Genomic DNA, 19765 nt, shown 5'->3' on the forward strand with positions numbered 1-19765 from the left:
GACTTGCGAGTTTTACTATTAGATGTCAGAGTATTGACCTATTTTTATTGATTTTGAGGGGGGTTCTCTGTGTCTTCCGGGCACAGAGAGGGGGTTCTTTTGATGCCTGTTTCCTTCCCCAAATTAAGGAAGTTCTTTGCTGTAATTTGCTCCAATATACCTTCTGCCTCTCTCTGTCTTTCTTCTTCTGGGATCCCAATTCTGATGTTTCACTTTATGGTATCACGCATCTGTCGAATTCTCCCCTTGTGATCCAGTAGTTGTTTATCTCTCTTTTTCTAAGCTTCTTTATTCTCCATCCTTTGGTCTTCTATATCACTAATTCTCTCTTCTGCCTCATTTATCCTAGCAGTTAGAGCCTCCATTTTTGACTGCACCTCATTAATAGCCTTTTTGATTTCCACTTGGTTAGATTTTAGTTCTTTTATTTCTCCAGAAAGGGATTCTGTAGTATCTTCTGTGCTTTTTTCAAGCCCAGATAGTATCTTTATAATCATCATTCTGAACTCTAGTTCCTACATCTTACTAATGTCTGTATTGATTAGGTCCCTGGCAGTCGGTACTGCCTCTTATTCTTTTTTTTTTTTGAGGTGAGTTTTTCCGTCTTGTCATTTTGTCCGGGGGAGAATAGATGAATGAGAGAACAAAATAGCAGTTTATGGATATTAATTTATTTGTTGAGGGGAGAAGGCATAGTTTTGTAGTGACTCTCATTTATGGGAATGGCTTCATCCAGGATTATGCAGCATTCAGTTATAGCACCAGAGAAGACAGAGGGTGGGGGAGTCAAGTCAGTTCAAGACGGGTCGTTTTCTAGGGTTGGGTATGTATGTCTTACACAGGCTGGTGGGAGAAAGTTGAGGGTACTAGGAAGAAAATAATTGAAGTAATTGGGGTTGAGGGCAGTGAGAAGAAAATGAGGAAGTGATTGGTATAATAAAATGGGAGAAACAAGGAGATTTTGGATACTGGAGAGCTTATTAGCCCAGAAAACAGCTGTTGTAACAATAAAGGGAAGGAGCTGAAGAGCTACTAGTTATTGAGATATTACAACTCATGATTTTGTAGGTAGAGCAATTTACATATTGCTAGTATCCATAGAAATGGGTTGCTTTGGTATAGGTGAAGGTTGTTGGGAGTTGAGGAACAAAAGGAACATTGAAGGACAAGTTGAAGAGTGCATTGGTCTCAAGGACATTGGGAACCTGCCATAACAAGTCAGAGAATAAGTATGTATAGAAATTTTATAAACTGGTTCCAGGGGCGCCTGGGTGGCTCAGTCGTTAAACGTCTGCCTTCAGCTTGGGTCATGACCCCAGGGTCCTGGGATCGAGCCCTGCATCGGGTCCCTGCTCAGCAGGAAGCCTGCTTCTCCCTCTCCCACTCCCCTTGCTTGTATTCCCTCTCTTGCTGTGTCTCTCTGTCAAATAAAATCTTTAGAAAAAATAAATAAACTGGTTCCAGAGTCCTCAACGAATGAGGTAGCTAAAATACTGGGAAGACTAGAAGGTGGCATAGTTTGATGGTATATATCTGAAAGGAAACAGGACTTTTGATAAGTATACTTAAGTAATCATCTGAAGTGCTTATAGAGATTCAGGGCAATGCCCATTGAGGGTGGGAGAATGGGTCCTTCAAGGCTCTACAGGGCCAGCTGTGCTTCAAGGGGAAGAAGTTGGTGAGTCACAGTGGTTTTAGGGGATGACAGTATAGAAAAGAGTCATTGAAGAGAGGGGGTCATGGATGAACAGGGTAATAAGCATGCCAGCATAAGTTGAGGTCCAAAGAGGTTTTAGAAGCTTGAGAAAGTTAGCAGACTCCAATTTTTATTCAACCTTCTGTTGGAGTGTTGTGGAGAAATTGCTCTGGTGTCTTCAAAGAGAATGTTTTCTAGTTAGGAACCTTGGTTTCTATCTAGAGTTTTAATTGGTAGAACTGGAGAGACCTTGAGCAATTTGGGGAGAACAGATGTCCCTAGGATTTTGGAACAGGAATTAACCATATCCCTCAGTCTCATGAGAGGTAAGAACTCAGAATTTTTAGTAGGACTAAAATCACAAATTATTAAAGACTGCATGCTTGGCTTGAGGATGTGTTTGCTTTTTTGTTTTTTATTTCTTTCCTGCTTTTATAGCTCTTTTTCATCTGGCTTTATAGGGAGTTGAATTTACAGAACCCATAGAGGTTTTTGATACTTAGAACTGTGCCTGGAAAACAAATATTTATACATTATTATTATTACTATTATTACTACTACTACCAGTAATAGCATTATAACTGTTATTTATTAGGAACAAAGTTCTTTATTTCCCTGTGAAAGATGTTTTAAGTTTAAATTCGGTTGTTAAATGTTGGAAGTTGTTGATCACTTAAGATTATTTTTTTCTAAAGCTTTTTATCTTAGTGCTAGTGACATAGTATGGTATGCAAGCTTTCTGAGATTAGAAAAAAGAGGTAAAACCTGTTGACTTTTTTCTTTCTCTTTTGAAAATTTTAGGTTAACTTTACACATAATGAAATGTGCAAATTTTAAATGTACAGTTGATTGGATTTTGAGAAATGCATACACCTATGTAAACACTACCCCAGTTAGATAAGAACATTTTTATTACCCGGAAGTTCCCTGGTGCCCCTTTGCAATCAGTTCACCAATCTCTCTCCCACCCCCTTTCCTAGGCAACCACACTGATCTGATTTCTATCACCATAAATTAGTTCTGTCTGCTTTAGAATTTTATATAAATGAAATTATATAGTGTGTAGTCTTTCATGTATAGCTTCTTTTGCTCACAGAGTCTGCGAGATTCATCCCTTTTGTTACAAAGTCTCAACAGTTTATTTTCATTGCTGAATAGTATTCTATTATATGAATATACCACAATTGGTTGTTAATTCATCTGGTGATGCACGTTTGTATTATTTCCAGCTTTGGCTCTTCTGAATAAAAGTGCTATCAACATTCATATATAAATTTTTTTGTGGACATATGTTTTCATTTCTTTTGGGTAATGACCTAGGAATGGAACTACGGGTTCATAGGGTATGTGTATGTTAACTTTATACAAAACTGCCAGTTTTCCAAAGTAATTTAACATTTTCATACTCCCAGGAATGTGTGAGAGACACAATTGCTCCAACATGTTTGCCAACCTTCAGTAATTCTTATAGGTGTAAATGATATCTCATTGTTGTTTTAATTTGTATTTCTCTGATGATTAATGATGTTTGGCACCTTTTCATATGATTATTTTCCATTTTTATATGTTTTCTTATGAGAGGTATGTTCACATCTTTTGCCCAATTTATTTAATTGTATTATCTCTTTTTAGTTTGTAGGAGATCTTTATATAATCTAGAAACAAGTCCTTTTTTTAAGAAAGTCGTGCTGTGAATCTTTTCTCCTAGTTTTTGACTTGAACTTCATTTTCCTAACAATGTCTTTTGAGGAGCAGAAGCTTTTAATTTTGATGATGACCAGTTCATCTGTTTTTTTCTCTTTTGGTTCATGTTTTGTGTGACCAGTCCAAGAAATCTTTATTTACCCTAGGTTGTGAAGTTACTCACTACATTTTCTTCTAGAAGCTTTATACTGTTATTTTTTTACATTTAGGTTTTTAATCTATCCCAAATCAGTTTTTGTGTGATATGTAAAATAAGGGTCAAGATTTTTCTCCCTTTACTTTTACCAGGTTTTGGAGTCCAGCTGGTGACAGAATATCCACACTAAGTTTTTATCTGTTTTGATCCTTTGTTTTCTGAAATAATATTAGTTTCCAACTATGATTGTGAGATCTCCATCTTGACCTCTGCATACCATAAGGTTTCAGGCTCACAGTATAGATTCACTAATGAGATTTACATTTTGGTTGATCTCCCCTGTACCCTTTGCCTCCAGTGTGTGGAATATATATGTCATGCATTACTAGAGGGACCTAGACACAGCTTTAAATAACAGCAAATCAATTGAGAGAAAGTAACCCTGCTTTTAGTCATTCAGTTCTTTTGGATTGAGAAAGCCTCTATTTGATTCTTTACTTATTTCAAATACTTGCTAATACCCTCCCTCCCTTTTTGTAAGTAGTGAGATGGACTCAAGCTCACTCACTGCCTTGCTAGGCACCAGTGTTCAGCTAGAATTTAGTAATATTTTGCTTTCCTTTTAAGTGATTTTTTTTTTGCTACCTTGTATTTTTTCACAATAATTACTAATTTTCCACTGAAGAGAGTGATTAAATTTTGCCTTTAAAATTTTTGTTTTAAAGGGTGCCTGGGTGGCTCAGTTGGTTAAGCGACTGCCTTCGGCTCAGGTCATGATCCTGGAGTCCCCGGATCGAGTCCCACATTGGGCTCCCTGCTCAGCAGGGAGTCTGCTTCTCCCTCTGACCCTCCCCCCCTCATGTGCTCTCTCTCATTCTCTCTCTCTCAAATAAATAAATAAAATCTTTAAAAAAAAATTTTTTTTTGTTTTAAAAAATTTAATCGATTTTAAAGAAAAATGTTAAATACAGGTAGGACGAAGGGGGATGACAGAATTGGAGAATGTGGTATGTGTTGGAGGTTGCATGTGGCCCTGATGGAAAAGGTGTATGGGAGTGAGTGAAATTTGGGAGTTGCTTCTCCAGCATTTCTCAGATGTCTCAGTTATTTCTGCTTTATCTGCAGAACTGACTTGTTTAACAGGTGTTTCCTGAGCATCTGCTTTGTGCAGAGAAGTGTCCTGAGAATATGAGGAGAAATCTGGTGTTCTCCACCTTGTTGTCTAAGGTAGGGGAGAGGACATGTGTTGATGTGGCTACTAGTGTGAGTGTATGATGGTAAATGCTGTCAGAGCAAGTGGCCAGGATGTCTTTGCCCGTGAGGAAGGGGAGGTCATCTCTAGCTGGGGTCTTGAGGCCTTGGCTCAAACTAATGTTTTTACAAAACTACATGTCTTTCTCCCTTCTATCCTGAATCTCTTTTCCTAAATCTCCATCAGTTTTGGTGGGAGAAGGGACTGTCGTTTGTAGGCATTACTCTGAGAAGGACTGTGTCCAAAAGGAAGTCACGTTCATCCTCAGAAGACAGTGGCTCCCAGAGTTCTGGATCTAGCACACCTGTGTTTAGTTGGATATTTACTTAATTGTTTTGAGTCCCAGGTTCTTCTTTATTGATGATAATGAAGCCCAGTGTCCTACCTGCTTCATTAGACAGCATATGTAAGAGACATTTATGATGTACATTTGTACATCCATATTATTTTCATTCTTATTAGTATTTGAAATACTGATGGTTAATGATTTTGAGTGCATTTTAGGTGTTTAATTCTTTTTTTCTCTTTTTTTTTCCCCTAGGTCTTGATGCAGAACTTTATTATGTGAGAAATGACCTTATTAGTCACTATGCTCTATCCTTTAACCTGTTAGTACCCAGTGAGACAAATTTCCTGCACTTCACTTGGCATGCAAAGTCCAAGGTAAGAGAGTGTCAACCAGAGATGCCAGGACAGGACCACTCAGGCCCAGAGGCCATTGCAAGGGCTGTATCTGAGGGATGGGCTGCCGTCTGTATAAAAGGGTCTGTGGGTGGTGGGCTGTGGCAGTACTGGGTCTTTTCAGATTTATGTTTTAAATCTTTAGCCTGTTCTTTTTTTTTCTTTGTTAAAGATTTTATTTATTTATTTGGCAGAGAGAGAGAGCACAGCAGGGGGAGTGGCAGGAGAGGGACAAGCAGACTCCCCACTGAGCAGGGAGCCTGATGTGGGGCTCGATCCCAGGATCCTGGGATCATGACCTGAGCCAAAGGCAGATGCTTACCTGACTGAGCCACCCAGGTGCCCCTCTTTAGCCTATTCTGTTAGACTTTCTCAGGTCCTTTAAAATGAAGGTAGCCATCATTTATGTGACTAGCTAATGACAGAACACTTACATCCTTTCAGGCTTTTCAAGGAGGGATGCAGATCTAGTTTGAAGAGGGAACAGTTGGACCTGCTAATGACTGCTGTTACTGTGAACTGATAACGGTAGAAGATGGGGAAGTGAGATAGGTGTTTTGGACATGTTTGATATAACGGATACAGGTCTGCCATTTATAGAGAAATGGTAAAAGTGGGATACAACAGATGCAGGCACCCATGTGTGCTGAGGCTAAGCTCCTTTAACAGTAAGGGACCTTTTGCCTGGCTTACTTGTTGCTAAATTCTTCACATTTTCTCTGACTGACTCCGTGAACATAAGTTTTCTCATAGGTCAAAGAATGGGGGCTGAGGGTAGAGCCCACCTCCTCCAATCAACTTTAATTTCTTTTATTAGCATTATAATAAACAATAGGATTTTATTTGGGAAATAAAAATAGTTTTGCTACTAAAATCTCTTCGAGTTTTTTTTTTTAAGTATTATAAAGTGGTGTCTGTCCTGACATTTGTGGCAAAGTCGTTTAAATTTGATGACTTTAACAAGATCTTTTTATCTACTTAGAAAACAGTAAAGAATATTAGGAAAATTCGAGTATTAATAGAATTGTTTTTACAACTATTGAGACTTTGTAGATCTATACCCCAAAGTAATCATTGTTTATAGTTTGGTATACTTCAAACTCATTTTTTAAAAATCTTTTTAAACAAAAAGGGGATTTTATCATACCTATATTGTACAACATTTTTCCCCTTACTAATACTGTATTTTGGCATCTTCCCATTTCTCTACTTGTAGATTTAACTCATTCTCTTTAATGGCCTTATAGTATGATATTATATGGATATATGATTATTTCTTAAGGGCCTCACTGACTCATGGATTTTTGATAGCATTTCGCTTTCAAACAACGCTTCCTTTCACTGTTAGAGTTTCCTTCAGTTCATCTGGCAGGCAAAATCCATGGCACAGGGATAGGGAAAACAGTTGGTAGTTCATCTTTTGTTGATGTTTCTACCTTTGTTATTGATGAATATAGAAACAGAAAAAATATGTGTGCAAATGTGTACCTGGATATATGTATGTATGTATGCGTATGTATATATAGGTATATATGTGTGTCTGTATACATGCATTGAGAAATTTTTGTGCACTTGTGGAATTATTTTTGAGTAGTAAGTTATCACCAAGTAGTGAAATGGCAGGGTCAGAGTGTGCATGTTTAAAATTTTGGTTGATATTGCCAAATTATTTCTCCCTTCCCTCTCCCAAGATGGTAGCAATGAACCAGCGTTCCTTGCCAAGTGAATAGGGGTGCTTATTTCTTCAATTCACTTACTTTTTTTTTTTAAAGATTTTTTTTTTAATTTATTTATTTGAGAGAGAGAATGAGAGAGCATGAGAGGGGGGAGGGTCAGAGAGAGAGGCAGACTCCCTGCTGAGCAGGGAGCCCGATGCGGGACTCGATCCCGGGACTCCAGGATCATGACCTGAGCCGAAGGCAGTTGCTTAACCAACTGAGCCACCCAGGCACCCTTCAATTCACTTATTAACACTAAATATTTTAAGTATAGTTGTTTGCTAATCAGATGAGTAAAAATGATTATATAACTACCCATATATTCATATTATTATTACGGTTGATCCTTGAATAACGTGGGGGTTATGGGATACTGATGCCCCCTTGTAGTCGAAAATTCATGTATAACTTTTGACTCCCCCACACTTAATCACTAATGGTCAAATAACACATATTTTATATGTTATTATATACTGTAATTCTTACAATAAAGTAAGCTAGAGAAAAGAAAATGTTAAGAAAATCATAAGGAAGTGAAAATCCATTTACGGTATTACACTATAAAAAAAAAAAATCCATGTAAATGGACCTGTGCAGTTCAAACCGGTGTTATTCAAGGATCAGCTATATATATATATATATACTCAAGCATACATTACAGAAACATTATACACACATATACATACAGGCATTAAAATATAGCTGCAGTAATGCGATTAAAGTTGACTTAGCTTGGATTCTGGGTAAAACATATGTGCCTTGTCTGGAGCACCTCAACTATCCAACATTGTTGCCTTGGGGTATCCAAATATGGGCCTGCTTTTTTAGTGGTGGATTCATCTTTAGGGTAAAAACTGCAAAAACAGAGGTCAAGAGAGAAAATTCATGTGAAACAATTAAGAACATTTAGTAAATGGTAACCTGGATATGCTGAAGTGCCAAAAGATACAGATAATTCAGAAAAGGTTCACATGAGACATTTTAATCTGAGATATGTCAGTTTCAATGAGTAGGCACCTGAACTCTTCAAAGAAACTGCGCTAACACATTTTCCAGTATTCTTATATAACATTATGTGACATTATTTAGGGGTGGGGGTACCTTTTAATTTTGATGTAAGTTCCAACATAAAAATTACAAGAATAGTACAAAGAATTCTCCTAAATCGTTTACCCAGATTCACTGATTATTACTGGTTTGCTTCATTTGCTTACTTTATCATTCATTCTTTCTCCCCACCCTCAGGCACACACACTTTTTTTCTTGAACTGTATGAAATGAATTGCAAGCATCCTGTCCCTTTAGCCTTAAGTACATCAATTTATATGTTCTCAGAATAAGGGCATTCTTCACATAACCAGAGTACAGTGATCAAAATCAGGAAACTTAACATTGATACAATACTATTATCTAATGTATAGTATTCACATTTCATCAGTTATTCTGATGATGTTCTTTATAGGTCTTTTTTTATTTGATTCAGGATCATGCATGCAGTTGGTTGATGTACCTTTAGTCCTCTATTATTAATCTGGAACATTTCTTTGGCCTTTTTTCGTGTGTCTTGACCTTGATATTTTTGAAACACAGTGTCCCTCAATTTGAGTTGTCTGAGGTTTCCTCATGATTAGATTCAGTAATGTCTCTTTGCTAGTAACACCACAAAAAAGCTGTCCTTCACAGTGCACATGATATCAACTTATCCCATTACTGGTGATCTCTGCTCACTCAGTTCACTAGGTTCCTCCACTGTGAAGTTTTCTCCTCTATAATGAGTAAGTAATTGTGGGGAGATTTTGTGAAATTATATTTTAAAAATTCCATTCTTTATCATGCTTTCAACTGCTAGTTTCTGCATCTGTGTTTAGAATTAGTTTTCACTTTTTAGCCAGTGCTGTCGAAGAGATTCGTATGTTCCCTCTCACTGGAAGAGGTCAGATCCACATTCGGTAAATATTAGGTGGGAGTATTGTAGAAGGAATGGGAATTCAAGCATTTGTGGAGTAGCTGGTCTTGAATTTTAAGTTCCCTTGCTACTCTGAGATCCAGTGTTTCTGTGAACATCTTTCAGGCAGAGAAGCTTCTTATATTCTCCAAAAAATTGATACTTAATCCTTTGTTACTTTTCCTACTTTTAATGCTGATGAATATAAAAACACAATAACACATATATTTTGAAGTAGTGAAAAATCTAATGAAATAGAGAATCTGCTATTCTGTTGACCTTGAATAGGGTGTGATTATTTCTGGGCCCACTTAGGAAAAAATAATGATACATCATGCAAATGGTTCCTGGGCAATTATATGGATAGTGACTTGTGAATAAAAAGGCAGTGTGGCATGTGGCAGTTGTAATTGAACAGAATTCAACCTTCTCTTAACCTTTCCTTTTTAAAAATACACATACATTGGATGTTTTTATTTGGAGTGAGTTTCAGGGATCTGATATTGCTGATAGTGGATGTCTGAGGAATTTTAGGAGCCTGCCACAGGAGGAAGTTGGAGTGGAGGAGAGTAGAGAGAAGAAAGGGTTCAGATGAATATACATATTTGAAAGGGTTCAGATGAATATATGTACTTGTACTGGCCTAGGCACAGCGTGGGTCAGGAGGCGCCCTGGTATAGCTCTATGGTCCTTCTAAATTCTTAATGAATAATTTCTAAACTACTTCTGTGGCAGGTTTTAAATACCATCCTTAGTGCACATTTGAGCTACTATTGCTGGTATGATATTCCTGGTAAGGCAGAAAGAAGTTCCCTGACTTGTTGGAGGGCATCACCACCTATTTACACATCTAGCCAGAATCCTAGAGGGGGGGCTATACTTCTTCTCCTACACCTACCAAGTCCAGTTGATTATCTCTCATAATTATACCTTAAATTCATCTCCTACCTCTTTCTGGACCTGATGTCCCATCTGTAGTTTGGGCCTTCATTGTTTCTTAACGAGATATGGAAATAGTTTTCTAACTGGTCTCCTTGCCTCTGGACTGACTTCTTGCTGCACTGCTGCCGCACCTCACCCCCCACCCTCTGCCCCCCAAAACTACTCCAGAGCTCTCAGTTGCCACCAGAATAAAGTTCTGATTTCCTAGGAAGCCTTTATGATCTTGTTTCTGCCTTTCTTTTCTACTTCCTCTTCAGCTAGTTGTTTAGTGCCATTTTGTTTTGCAATGTTTTGAATGCTGTGGACTCTGTTACATTGCTGCTGTTTGCACTGCTAGAAATGCCCTTTCCCCATTCTTTATCTCTTGAACTCCTGTTCATCTCATAAATCTCAGACCTGGTGTCACCTCTCTGTTGGCTATGTCAAGTGCTCCTTTCTGCACCATGGCACCCTTCTCTTTCCTCTCTCATAGCCCTTGTCATACTCTAAGAATATTGTAATGGTTGATCTTCTTTTCTATCTCCCTCCTAGATGCAAAGCACTTCAAAGGAGGAACTCCTTTTCATCTGTCTCTGTGTTCCCTGTTCCTGGTATATAGCACCTGGTACTTAGTTACAGGTGCTCTTTTACTGACCACAGAAGAGATGCACAGGTAGAAGCCACAGAGCACAGCTCAACAAACAGGGATCTTCTTAGTGGTTAGAGCTTTTTAAGGTTGGAATGTATTAGGAATGGTGAATTTCCTATTTCTAGAAGTGTGAAACATAGGCTGGGTACACTTGACACAGTTGTCCACCTGGGATTTGTCAGGTATTTCACTGTGATTGAAGTTACAAATTTGAAGACATGAATGGAATTCATAGATTGAATATATAGCTAAACTAATTTCGCAAGTTCATCTGTAACAGGATTTAGAATTTAGGGGCAAGTAATCATCTTCTACCTTAAAATATTTTATAATAAAAATCTAAGGAATATGTTTGTGTTAATCCAGTTTCAGGCTCTGGCCACATTGCAACCCCTAATTCCAGTTTTATGTCATAATCTCTTTGGTAATTTTGGCACAGTTGAGTAATTAAACTTTGTTTATTTTAAAAATTTATCTTTTGAGTAATAATGTATGCATATGGTACAAAATTCAAAAGGCATAAGGGGTATACAGTGAAAAATAAGTCCTCTATAGTTTGCTAGTCCATCCCCAACCAATCTAGACACCAAGTTGCCCTTCCATTGGCAACCACTATTATGTGATTCCTGTCTCCCATTCTAAAGGTAGTCGGTACACAGATAAGCATCTTTGTGTGTGTGTATGTGCGCGCGCGTGTGTGTGTATATATATATATATATATATTTTAACAAGTAACATACTGCATACTTTCTGCAGTTTGCAGAGCACTGAACAACATATCCTGGTAAAGTTTCTCTGTCACTGCATATAGAGTTGAATGTTTTTTCTTTCAAATCACTGAAAAATACATTATATGGTTACAGTTTGGTTTATTGATCAGTTATTATGAGAAAAAAAAATAAGACCCAGATTTGGGAAGGGACTTGCTTAAGGTAGTAGAAGCAGAAGACAGAGGAGATAGAGGTGACTTGAAATGGGAAGGTCACACAAGGGGGTAAGAGAGATGTGGCTTCTTCACCTGAGAAGACACAGAGGGTTCTTCACCTGATCATGTTGGCTCTAGGGATACAATCATGAAATTTCTGGAGGAAGGCCACAGGTCCTAAGCTCTAACACTTTATCAGAAGTTCTCAGTTCTTGCTTTTTAAGGTGTGCCAGGAGGTAAAATATTTGCTTCCAAATATCTCCAGGCTCTCCTTGACATATCCGTTCACACTGTAGATATTTTAACATTAGTTTTCACACATCAAAGCTTTTGCTAATAGTGTTGCTTTTCAGTGTTTACCTGGTGGTTGTTTTGTCTGCCAGACCGACTGTGGTCTTCTCAGAGGCTGAAGCTGTATCTTATTCTTGACATTTGTGTCACATAGCCTTAGTGAGTGGTGGTTAAATACCATTGGTTAATTGCATTTGCAGGTGGGATGAGAACTCTGGTATTTCTTCTCTTTCACAAGACCACATGGTCAAAAAAAGCAAAGACTACTAGGTGGTTTTAACAGTTTCTTCTGTATTCCAGAACATTCACTAATATATGGGAAAAAAGCATGCCACTGCATCTGTTAAGTGTCAGTAGACGTTTTAGGCAGCTGGAAGGCAAAAATATACCAAAATATAGCAGAATACTCCCCCAACTCACATCCACTCTGTAGCTGTTCTCTGGTTTCAGGAAATCTTCATCCTTGTCAGGAGAGTCTGCAGGGAACTTGTCCAGAGTTCCTACAGCAGCCCCAGGCCAGCCGGCAGTATCTCCTGCAGAGTGGGATTTCTGTGAAAAAGGCAGCACTTCTGGTAAATTCAGAGAAATTAAAAGGCTATATACGGCTATAGGCAAATATATTCACGTTAAATCTGTACTGTGTTCCAGAAGGAAATGGCTTTACTCATCAGCTGCCTATTTGCAATTGCCATTTGTTTCCAAGTAAGGGAAGATTACCAAAAATGTTTATTTTTTAGCTTATTCAAATATTTACATTTTCTCTAGCTTCTTTTCTGAAACATTTTGGCTCACTCTTTTTTCTGATAAACAACTGCTGTTTAGATTTCCTTTGTTCCAGTAGATTATGAATGTTAGCTTTAGAACGGATCTGTTTCTTCAAAGGATCATGGGCAAGTGAGAATCCACATAGATCGATACATGGCAAAGTAAAGAAAATTGGACAGTGATAATTGGCAGTTTGTTCTCTAACCCCAGAAACTGCAGTCTAAAAAATTAATATCCTATGGATTTCAGAGAGAGAAGAGAACTGCCTTGTGAATGCCTGGCATGTTTAGATAGTCCCTCAAAAAGGGAGCCAGCAGAGGGGCAGGCTTCTGTGCTTTATACTCCTTGTTCCTCCAGGCTACTTTTCTAGCCAAAGGGTCAGCCTTCGCAAATCTTCTACCCAGCTCCACTCACGAGCTCATTTCCCTCCTCCTCGCCTCTCTGAGGTACTCGGGTGCTAATCTTGTCCCCTGCCCTCTGCAGTGCCGTTAGGGCCTTTGACCCCGTTTGCCATTCTCTGCTTTCCTAGAAGTTCTGGTCCTTGGTTAGCTGTGCCTCTGCTTATAATAACTGAGACCTAGAATAAAAGAGACAGCAAATGTGGGGAAACATACATTTGGCTTTGAATCTGTTAAGTTTGAGAGCGATAAGATTATAATATATATATATATATCTAGTAGGTAATTGGGCATATGGGAGAGCTTGAAGGTATAAGAGAGTGAGAGACAAGTGGATGATACGAGATTCTATCAGTGGTGAAATGGACTAGAACCTAACATACTAGAAGAGAGTTCATTATTTAGAGAGGAGGATATATCTCTCCTTGGGACTGGAGTACAGAAGTTGAGTACTCTAACAGATCTCTCTGGTGCTGATAAGAATGACAGAAAGGAGGTTCCTGTGGGTTATCTGAAGGAGATGACGACATTGTCTGAAGAGTGAGGAAGTAGTAAGGGCATCAGGTGGTGAAGTGGTGAGGTCCTGTGACATTGCAATGAGTAGACTAGGGAGGGAGAGGAGTTGTGAAGAAGGGCTTGCTGACAGGATTAAGGGCCTGCTCTGAGCCTGGAGGGTCATCTTTGTGTAGAAGCACCCTTCTCTCTGGGGATATGATTCCCTCTAGCAGTGCTGGGCAGCAGTAGAGTTAGAGATTGTCAGGGTGCTGGTGTGGCCCTCTGAGGTATGAGGGTGCCAATATGACTGTGTCGGTAAGTCATCTTTGGAGCACAAGCTCTGGGAAGTGAAACCAAGTCATTGTCTGGGCTGGAGAGGAGGGAAATAGCTGAATTGGCCATTGCATTCAGCTCTGAGCACAGCCCTTGGCTTACAGATGTGCTTCATAAATGTTGGCTGAATCAGAGTGGTGGAGACAACTGGTTTTGTAGGAATCAGAAATAGTGATGGGATCTTTGATTGGGTGGGATTTGTGCATTTGTTGTGGTTCTGGATTAATTCTTTATTATGTAGCAATGCTGAATACTTAATATTGGAGCCACCAGGAAGATGGCAGGAGACGAAGTGAGCCAAGGGCCAAGGCCTCTGCAAAGTTTTTGTCTGTTGTTGATGTTGATGGTATGAGGAATAGCCATCTTGAGTAGAATTTGTGAACTTCAGGATATAGGGGATTTTGCATGAGGGAAGAATGTCTAGAAAGAACCTAATGATCCTAAAAGAATACTGTCTTGGCCCTGAGGGTCAAGTGTTGTAAGAATTGAATGATAGGGGAAGAGATGACTTCTGAGGAAAGTCAGGTTGCGGGAGAAGGTGGGGAAGACAATTGTGAAAAGCCTAAGAGTGTAGGAGGCAGTTTTAGAATAGTGGGGGTCCCAAGATGGAAGACAGAACAGAAGAGCTGCAGCAATGTTCTTGGCAGAGCACAGGAGTTTGTGTCAGAATCTCTGGGGTCAGTAGTAAGCTGTGCTTGTGGGGAAGTGGGGCAGTAAGGTAGCTACTCTGGAATGACTGCTGATGCCACTGGGGTCTGCATTTATCGGGCGGACCTATGCCAGCCTGAGAGCGTGTTGTATTAATTATCCTATTTGATCCTCATAATGTGTTGTAGTAGCCTCATTTTACAAAAACTGAAACTCAGAAAAGTAAGGGTCACAGAACCTCATGGTTCCAGTCCAGTTCTTGCTTTATTTCTTTTGTGCACTTGCCCTTCATGTATTGTCCTGTTCAAAGATAGCATGGATATAGGGATATAGCCAGTGCATTCCCTTAGTATTGTTGGAAAGCCTGCTCCTTCTTGGCCCAAATGCAGCCAGGGTGTAGCTGGCTCTCTAGCACCCCCTGGTGGCAGTGACAGTATTGTGGCGTGCTAAGGTAAGCGTGAACACTGACTAGCTCAAGGTACCAGTAAGTCCCGGATACGCAGCAGCAAGAACATTTTCTTTGCTGTGAACATGGCACTTACCAGATATAGCCTTTAACAATTGTTTGTATGTGTATCTTAACTGCAAAGTAATAGTTTGATATTTGTATACCCCTACAGTGTTCAGGGGCATTCAAGTATGAAAGTGTGAAAAGAGACCCACTCATAGGGGGAGTTAAATTCATTGGCATGAACGCTTCTTATCCATGCGTAGACAGATTTGCCCCAGCCAATCCCTTTCCTTATAAGTTAGGATGATACTCTCTTCCTATTTCTTTTCATCTTTATTATGTCCCGTTTCATTGGCTTTTTTCATTAGCATATAAACACATTGTAATACCTCTCATTAAAGAAAGAAAAACCTCAGAATCAGTACACACACACACACACCCCGCCCCCCAACCTGGTTCCTTTTTTCCTCGTTAAGTTTCTTAAAGAATGGTTTCCTAAACCTGTTCCTACCACTCTTTTCCCAACCCATTGCTCCTTGGCTCTTGCCAGTTCTAGCTCTTCACCAAAACCACCCTTGTGACCACTGAATGGGAGAGGAGTACCATTCTTACCAAGACCCCAGCGGGGTGTACAAAGAGTAACGTGAAATGTAAGGCCTCATTAAAGGTCTTGAAGGTGGCAGCTGTTCCGAATTTCAGCTGTTGTTTTGCAGTTTGAGCTGTTCCTTCCATGACCATCAGTTTAGCAATAGGGCTGTATTTGTTGATGCTGGTTGGTTTTTGTTTTTGTTTTGTTTTTAAGATTTTATTTATTTATTTGCGAGAGAGGGCACAAGCAGGGGTAACTGCAGGCAGAGGCAGAGGGAGAAGCAGGCTCCCCACTGAGCAAGGAGTCCGATGGGGGGCTCGACCCCAGGACCCTGAGATCATGACCTGAGCCGAAGGCAGATGCTTAACCGACTGAGCCACCCAAGCGCCCCAGATGCTATTTGGTTATGTTAAGCCACCTATGTAGGCCAGATATTGATAGTTGTTATTGGTGTTCCAATGATATCTTCATAATTACCTCTTTTCCTTTCTGGATTCTGAATTACTTGAGAAATAGATTCAAGATTAGATGGGCTTCCAAACATAAACTTTCTTTATGGTGAAAGCTAGACTAGAGATATTCTTGAGATACGCTTTGTAATCTGCTTGTGGAGTGAGTGGATCTGCAGAGCAGACCTTCATCCACCAGCCACATGGAAGCCCTCAGAGCCTGGCATTTATCAATCAGAGAAGATATTGGTTACTAGTCAGTGGTCTGTAAATTACACATCTCAACAACGTGGCTCTTCATATCTGTCTCTTCAGGGCCTTTCTGTCAGTGGCTGTGTAGTCCTCAGCAAGATTTCTGAATCCTAGAATGAAGATTTTACAGGAGAGTTGTAGTACTGTTCTAGACATGGAATAGAGGGTGGCTTACTGGGTTGACTTTTTATCCAGTTGAAAATTCCTAGGACTGTTTATGACAAGTTGGATTTTGTTATAGCTAGGTTATTTGTACATTTGAAAGACTCATGCATTTACTAGTTCATGAGCTAATCATTGAAGTCAAACTGTTAGTGTCCTTTCTGTTACCACAGATTCAGTTTGTTTGTTTCTACATTTTACAGGTTGAATATAAGCTGGGATTCCAAGTAGACAATTTTGTGGCTATGGACATGCCCCAGGTCAACATTTCTGCTCAGGGGGAAGTTCCACGCACTTTATCAGGTGAGTCTGAAAGAGTTAACATACTGTTTTCAGTTGTGTCCCCCATATCCCAAGAAGAACAGTTTAATAATTGATGCGTAGTATATCTTACTTGATAGGCTTAAGATGTATAAGTACTTTGAAAAGTAATTTTTGAAAATCCTGATTATTTGCACTGTATTTTAAACCATTCCCTCTTTTCCATCCCTTCCAGAACTGTCTGTGCTCACTTCTTCCTTGTCTCCTTTTCTGCATTGCTGGCCTTGGCCTCCTCCTGTGTCTGGTCTTGTTCCTCTTGGACTAAATTCCCACACCGTGGCCTGGATCATCACTGAACACTCATATCTGACCAAATGACATCAGTCCTATCAGGGCCCACTACCCCCATCAACTGAGTACATTGCAGACTCTCCCACCATTATGCTGTTGTGTATCCTCTGCCCCTACCTGCCTGTCTGGCCCTGTTGCTGCATTTTGCCCCAGCATTCCAGTGGCACCGTACTACGTGCAGTTTTGACGTCCTTGCCTTTGCATGTGCCTGTCTGTGTATTTGGAAACCCCTTTTCCTCTTTTCTGCTTATTAAACTGTCATTCATACTAAATATTCTTCAAGACTCAAAATCTCCACTGTCCTTTTTCTGCTTCCTTTTCTCCCCCCAGGTCTTAACTCTTTCTTCTGTTCTTCATACTCTGTAGGATCTTGTAATTTGACTGTTTTTGAACTGATCACATTGTCTTGTAATTCTTTGTGCTTGTCTCTCCTTGCTGGCCTGTGGCTACCCTGAGGGCAGGAGCTGTCTTTTTCAGCCGTCTGCCCTTGGTGCCTAGCACTGCGTCTGCACAGGATAGTCATGTAATACATGTCTGACTAAATGATTTAAGTGTCATATATACCCAGTTTAACTACTGTTGAGCCAGCCTTTTGAGAAGGGCTCCTGAAGATGTGAGATTTTAAGAAAAGCGAAGCGAACTTTTTAAAACTTAAAGTGTAAGCCGTGTACTTTCCACAATATAGCAGTATCATGGAACTCTTTTTGGCAGTCTCATCTGTTGTTATTAGTGACATACATTAAGCTTTAAGAAGGCATAGGAAGGCTTGCTCATTTTTATGGGGCAGTAAAGAAATTCAGAAATGCCCATATTTTTCATATGCTCATACAGATGATAGAATGATACTCTAAATTTGTAGAAAAAGAATCTTAAACTGAAAGATTGAAAAAAAAAAATGATTTGCACCAAAGTCTGTTATCTCGTTGCTGTAGTAATTGATTAAAGCCAGTTTCTTTTTAGAAAGGGTTTTTTTTTTAATTCAGTTGATTAATTTATCAGGTTTATCAGTTTACAGGTTTATATTTAATCTCTTCATTAAGAGAAATACATAATTGCATTTTGGTGGTAAATTGTCTTTCCTTTTTATCAAGTAATTGCTGTTTTGTTGCTGATGTGACTGGTAAAGTAGCAGGGTTTGCCTTATTCTATAGCTTTACTATATTATAATAAGAGGACTTGTGAGACAAAGTGATCTATTAAAAATCATGAGCAAAAGTTGAAAATAGTGATCTCTTCCTTTATGTCTTGGCTTGTTCTTTAATGCTAACTTTTATATCTATAATGAATGAAGAAATACTTAATGTCTAAAGCTATGTAGTCTGAAGGTAAGTTCTGTGAAAATTTCTGTTTAGTATTATGTAAATGTATTATTTTTAGTTTTATGCAACAAAAATAAAGAATTCTAAAATAGTAGGTATTAATATTGATTTTTAGAAAAGTAAAATATCTTTTCTTTTTTGCCTTTAAACAGTGTTTCGGGTCGAGCTTTCCTGTACTGGCAAAGTAGATTCTGAGGTTATGATACTAATGCAGCTCAACTTGACAGTAAATTCTTCAAAAAACTTTACAGTCTTAAACTTTAAACGAAGGAAAATGTGCTACAAAAGTAAGGAATTTATTTACCTGAGTGTGTGTTTTATATAGATGTGATAAGGTCATAAATACATTTTGTCATCTTTCTACAGATTTGTGACCAAATCTTGATGATAGTTGCAAGTGTGAAAAGAAAGAGCACTAACAGATGAAATTCTGAGATAATCGCCAGGTAGCTTGTTGCCAGGAATCTTCCTTGGGCCCTTTGTTCTCAAAATCTTTTCTCAGAATTGCTAACTTTCCACTAGGGATGTGAAATAGTACTCAAGTGGCTGGTCACCTAATTGTGATAGGGGCCCCTGAGTAACTGAGTGTTCACTGAGTTTTCCTTATAGAGGTGCTGATGCGCAGAAGCATTGCCTGGGGCCAGATGGACTGGGCCTGAGATGGGGACAAGTCACTTACCCTAAGTCTTAGTTTTTTCATTTGTAAACTGGGCATAATAACCTGTTTCAGAAGTTGTTCTTTTTTATTTTCTCTTAGATTAATTGAATCAAACCTAAATCTTAGAATACCATGTATGGGTACTTAATAGATGTTAGTAGCTTTGGTTTTGAATAATCGATTACTTAAGAAATTACAGTGGCTATGAGAATTCCTAGCACGTAGGCTGTAGATGAAAGAATTTTAGAGTTTCTCCTTAAAGGTCATCTAGTCCAACCTGCTCACTTTAAGTTGCACTAAGGTAAAGTGACCTAAATTTGCATGGCCACTTAGGTTACTATCTAAGATAAGGAAAATAAAACCCTCTAAACTTATTGAGTGCCTACTGTTGACAGCTGCTTTACTTCCATTGAACCCAGTTCTCTCTAGGCAGTGGGTCTCTCATTACCTCCATTTTCTCAGGAGGAAGCTGAGGCTCAGGGCATCTGACCAACTTGCCAAGGTCAGACAGCTAAGTGGTACAGCTGGATGCAAACTCGTGCTCTTAGCGCCATTGTTAAACTCTCTCTCTCTCTCAAACATTTCCTACTTGAAATTAGTGCTGAGTGTTATGAAAGGTCCTAATGCCAGCAAGTGAGTTACAATGGCTGATGTCAAGATACATGCCAATAAAAAAGCTCTACTGCATTGGAATGGACATTTTTTAAATGGAAAGT

At 39.0% G+C, this 19765-nt stretch overlaps 1 protein-coding gene across 1 annotated transcript in view; it reads left to right on the forward strand.

Annotated features, from left to right (window-relative positions):
* The window catches only part of RYK (receptor like tyrosine kinase), a 94152-nt gene that overhangs the window by 27831 nt on the left and 46556 nt on the right, over positions 1 to 19765 (forward strand). The window contains exons 3-5 of the mRNA XM_044912562.1: positions 5330 to 5451; positions 16664 to 16763; positions 18544 to 18678. Of these exons, the coding sequence (XP_044768497.1) occupies positions 5330 to 5451; positions 16664 to 16763; positions 18544 to 18678 (357 nt within the window). The remainder of the gene's footprint in view (positions 1 to 5329; positions 5452 to 16663; positions 16764 to 18543; positions 18679 to 19765) is intronic.

This window comes from Neomonachus schauinslandi, chromosome 1, assembly GCF_002201575.2.
Source record: "Neomonachus schauinslandi chromosome 1, ASM220157v2, whole genome shotgun sequence".
Lineage (NCBI taxonomy): Eukaryota > Metazoa > Chordata > Mammalia > Carnivora > Phocidae > Neomonachus > Neomonachus schauinslandi.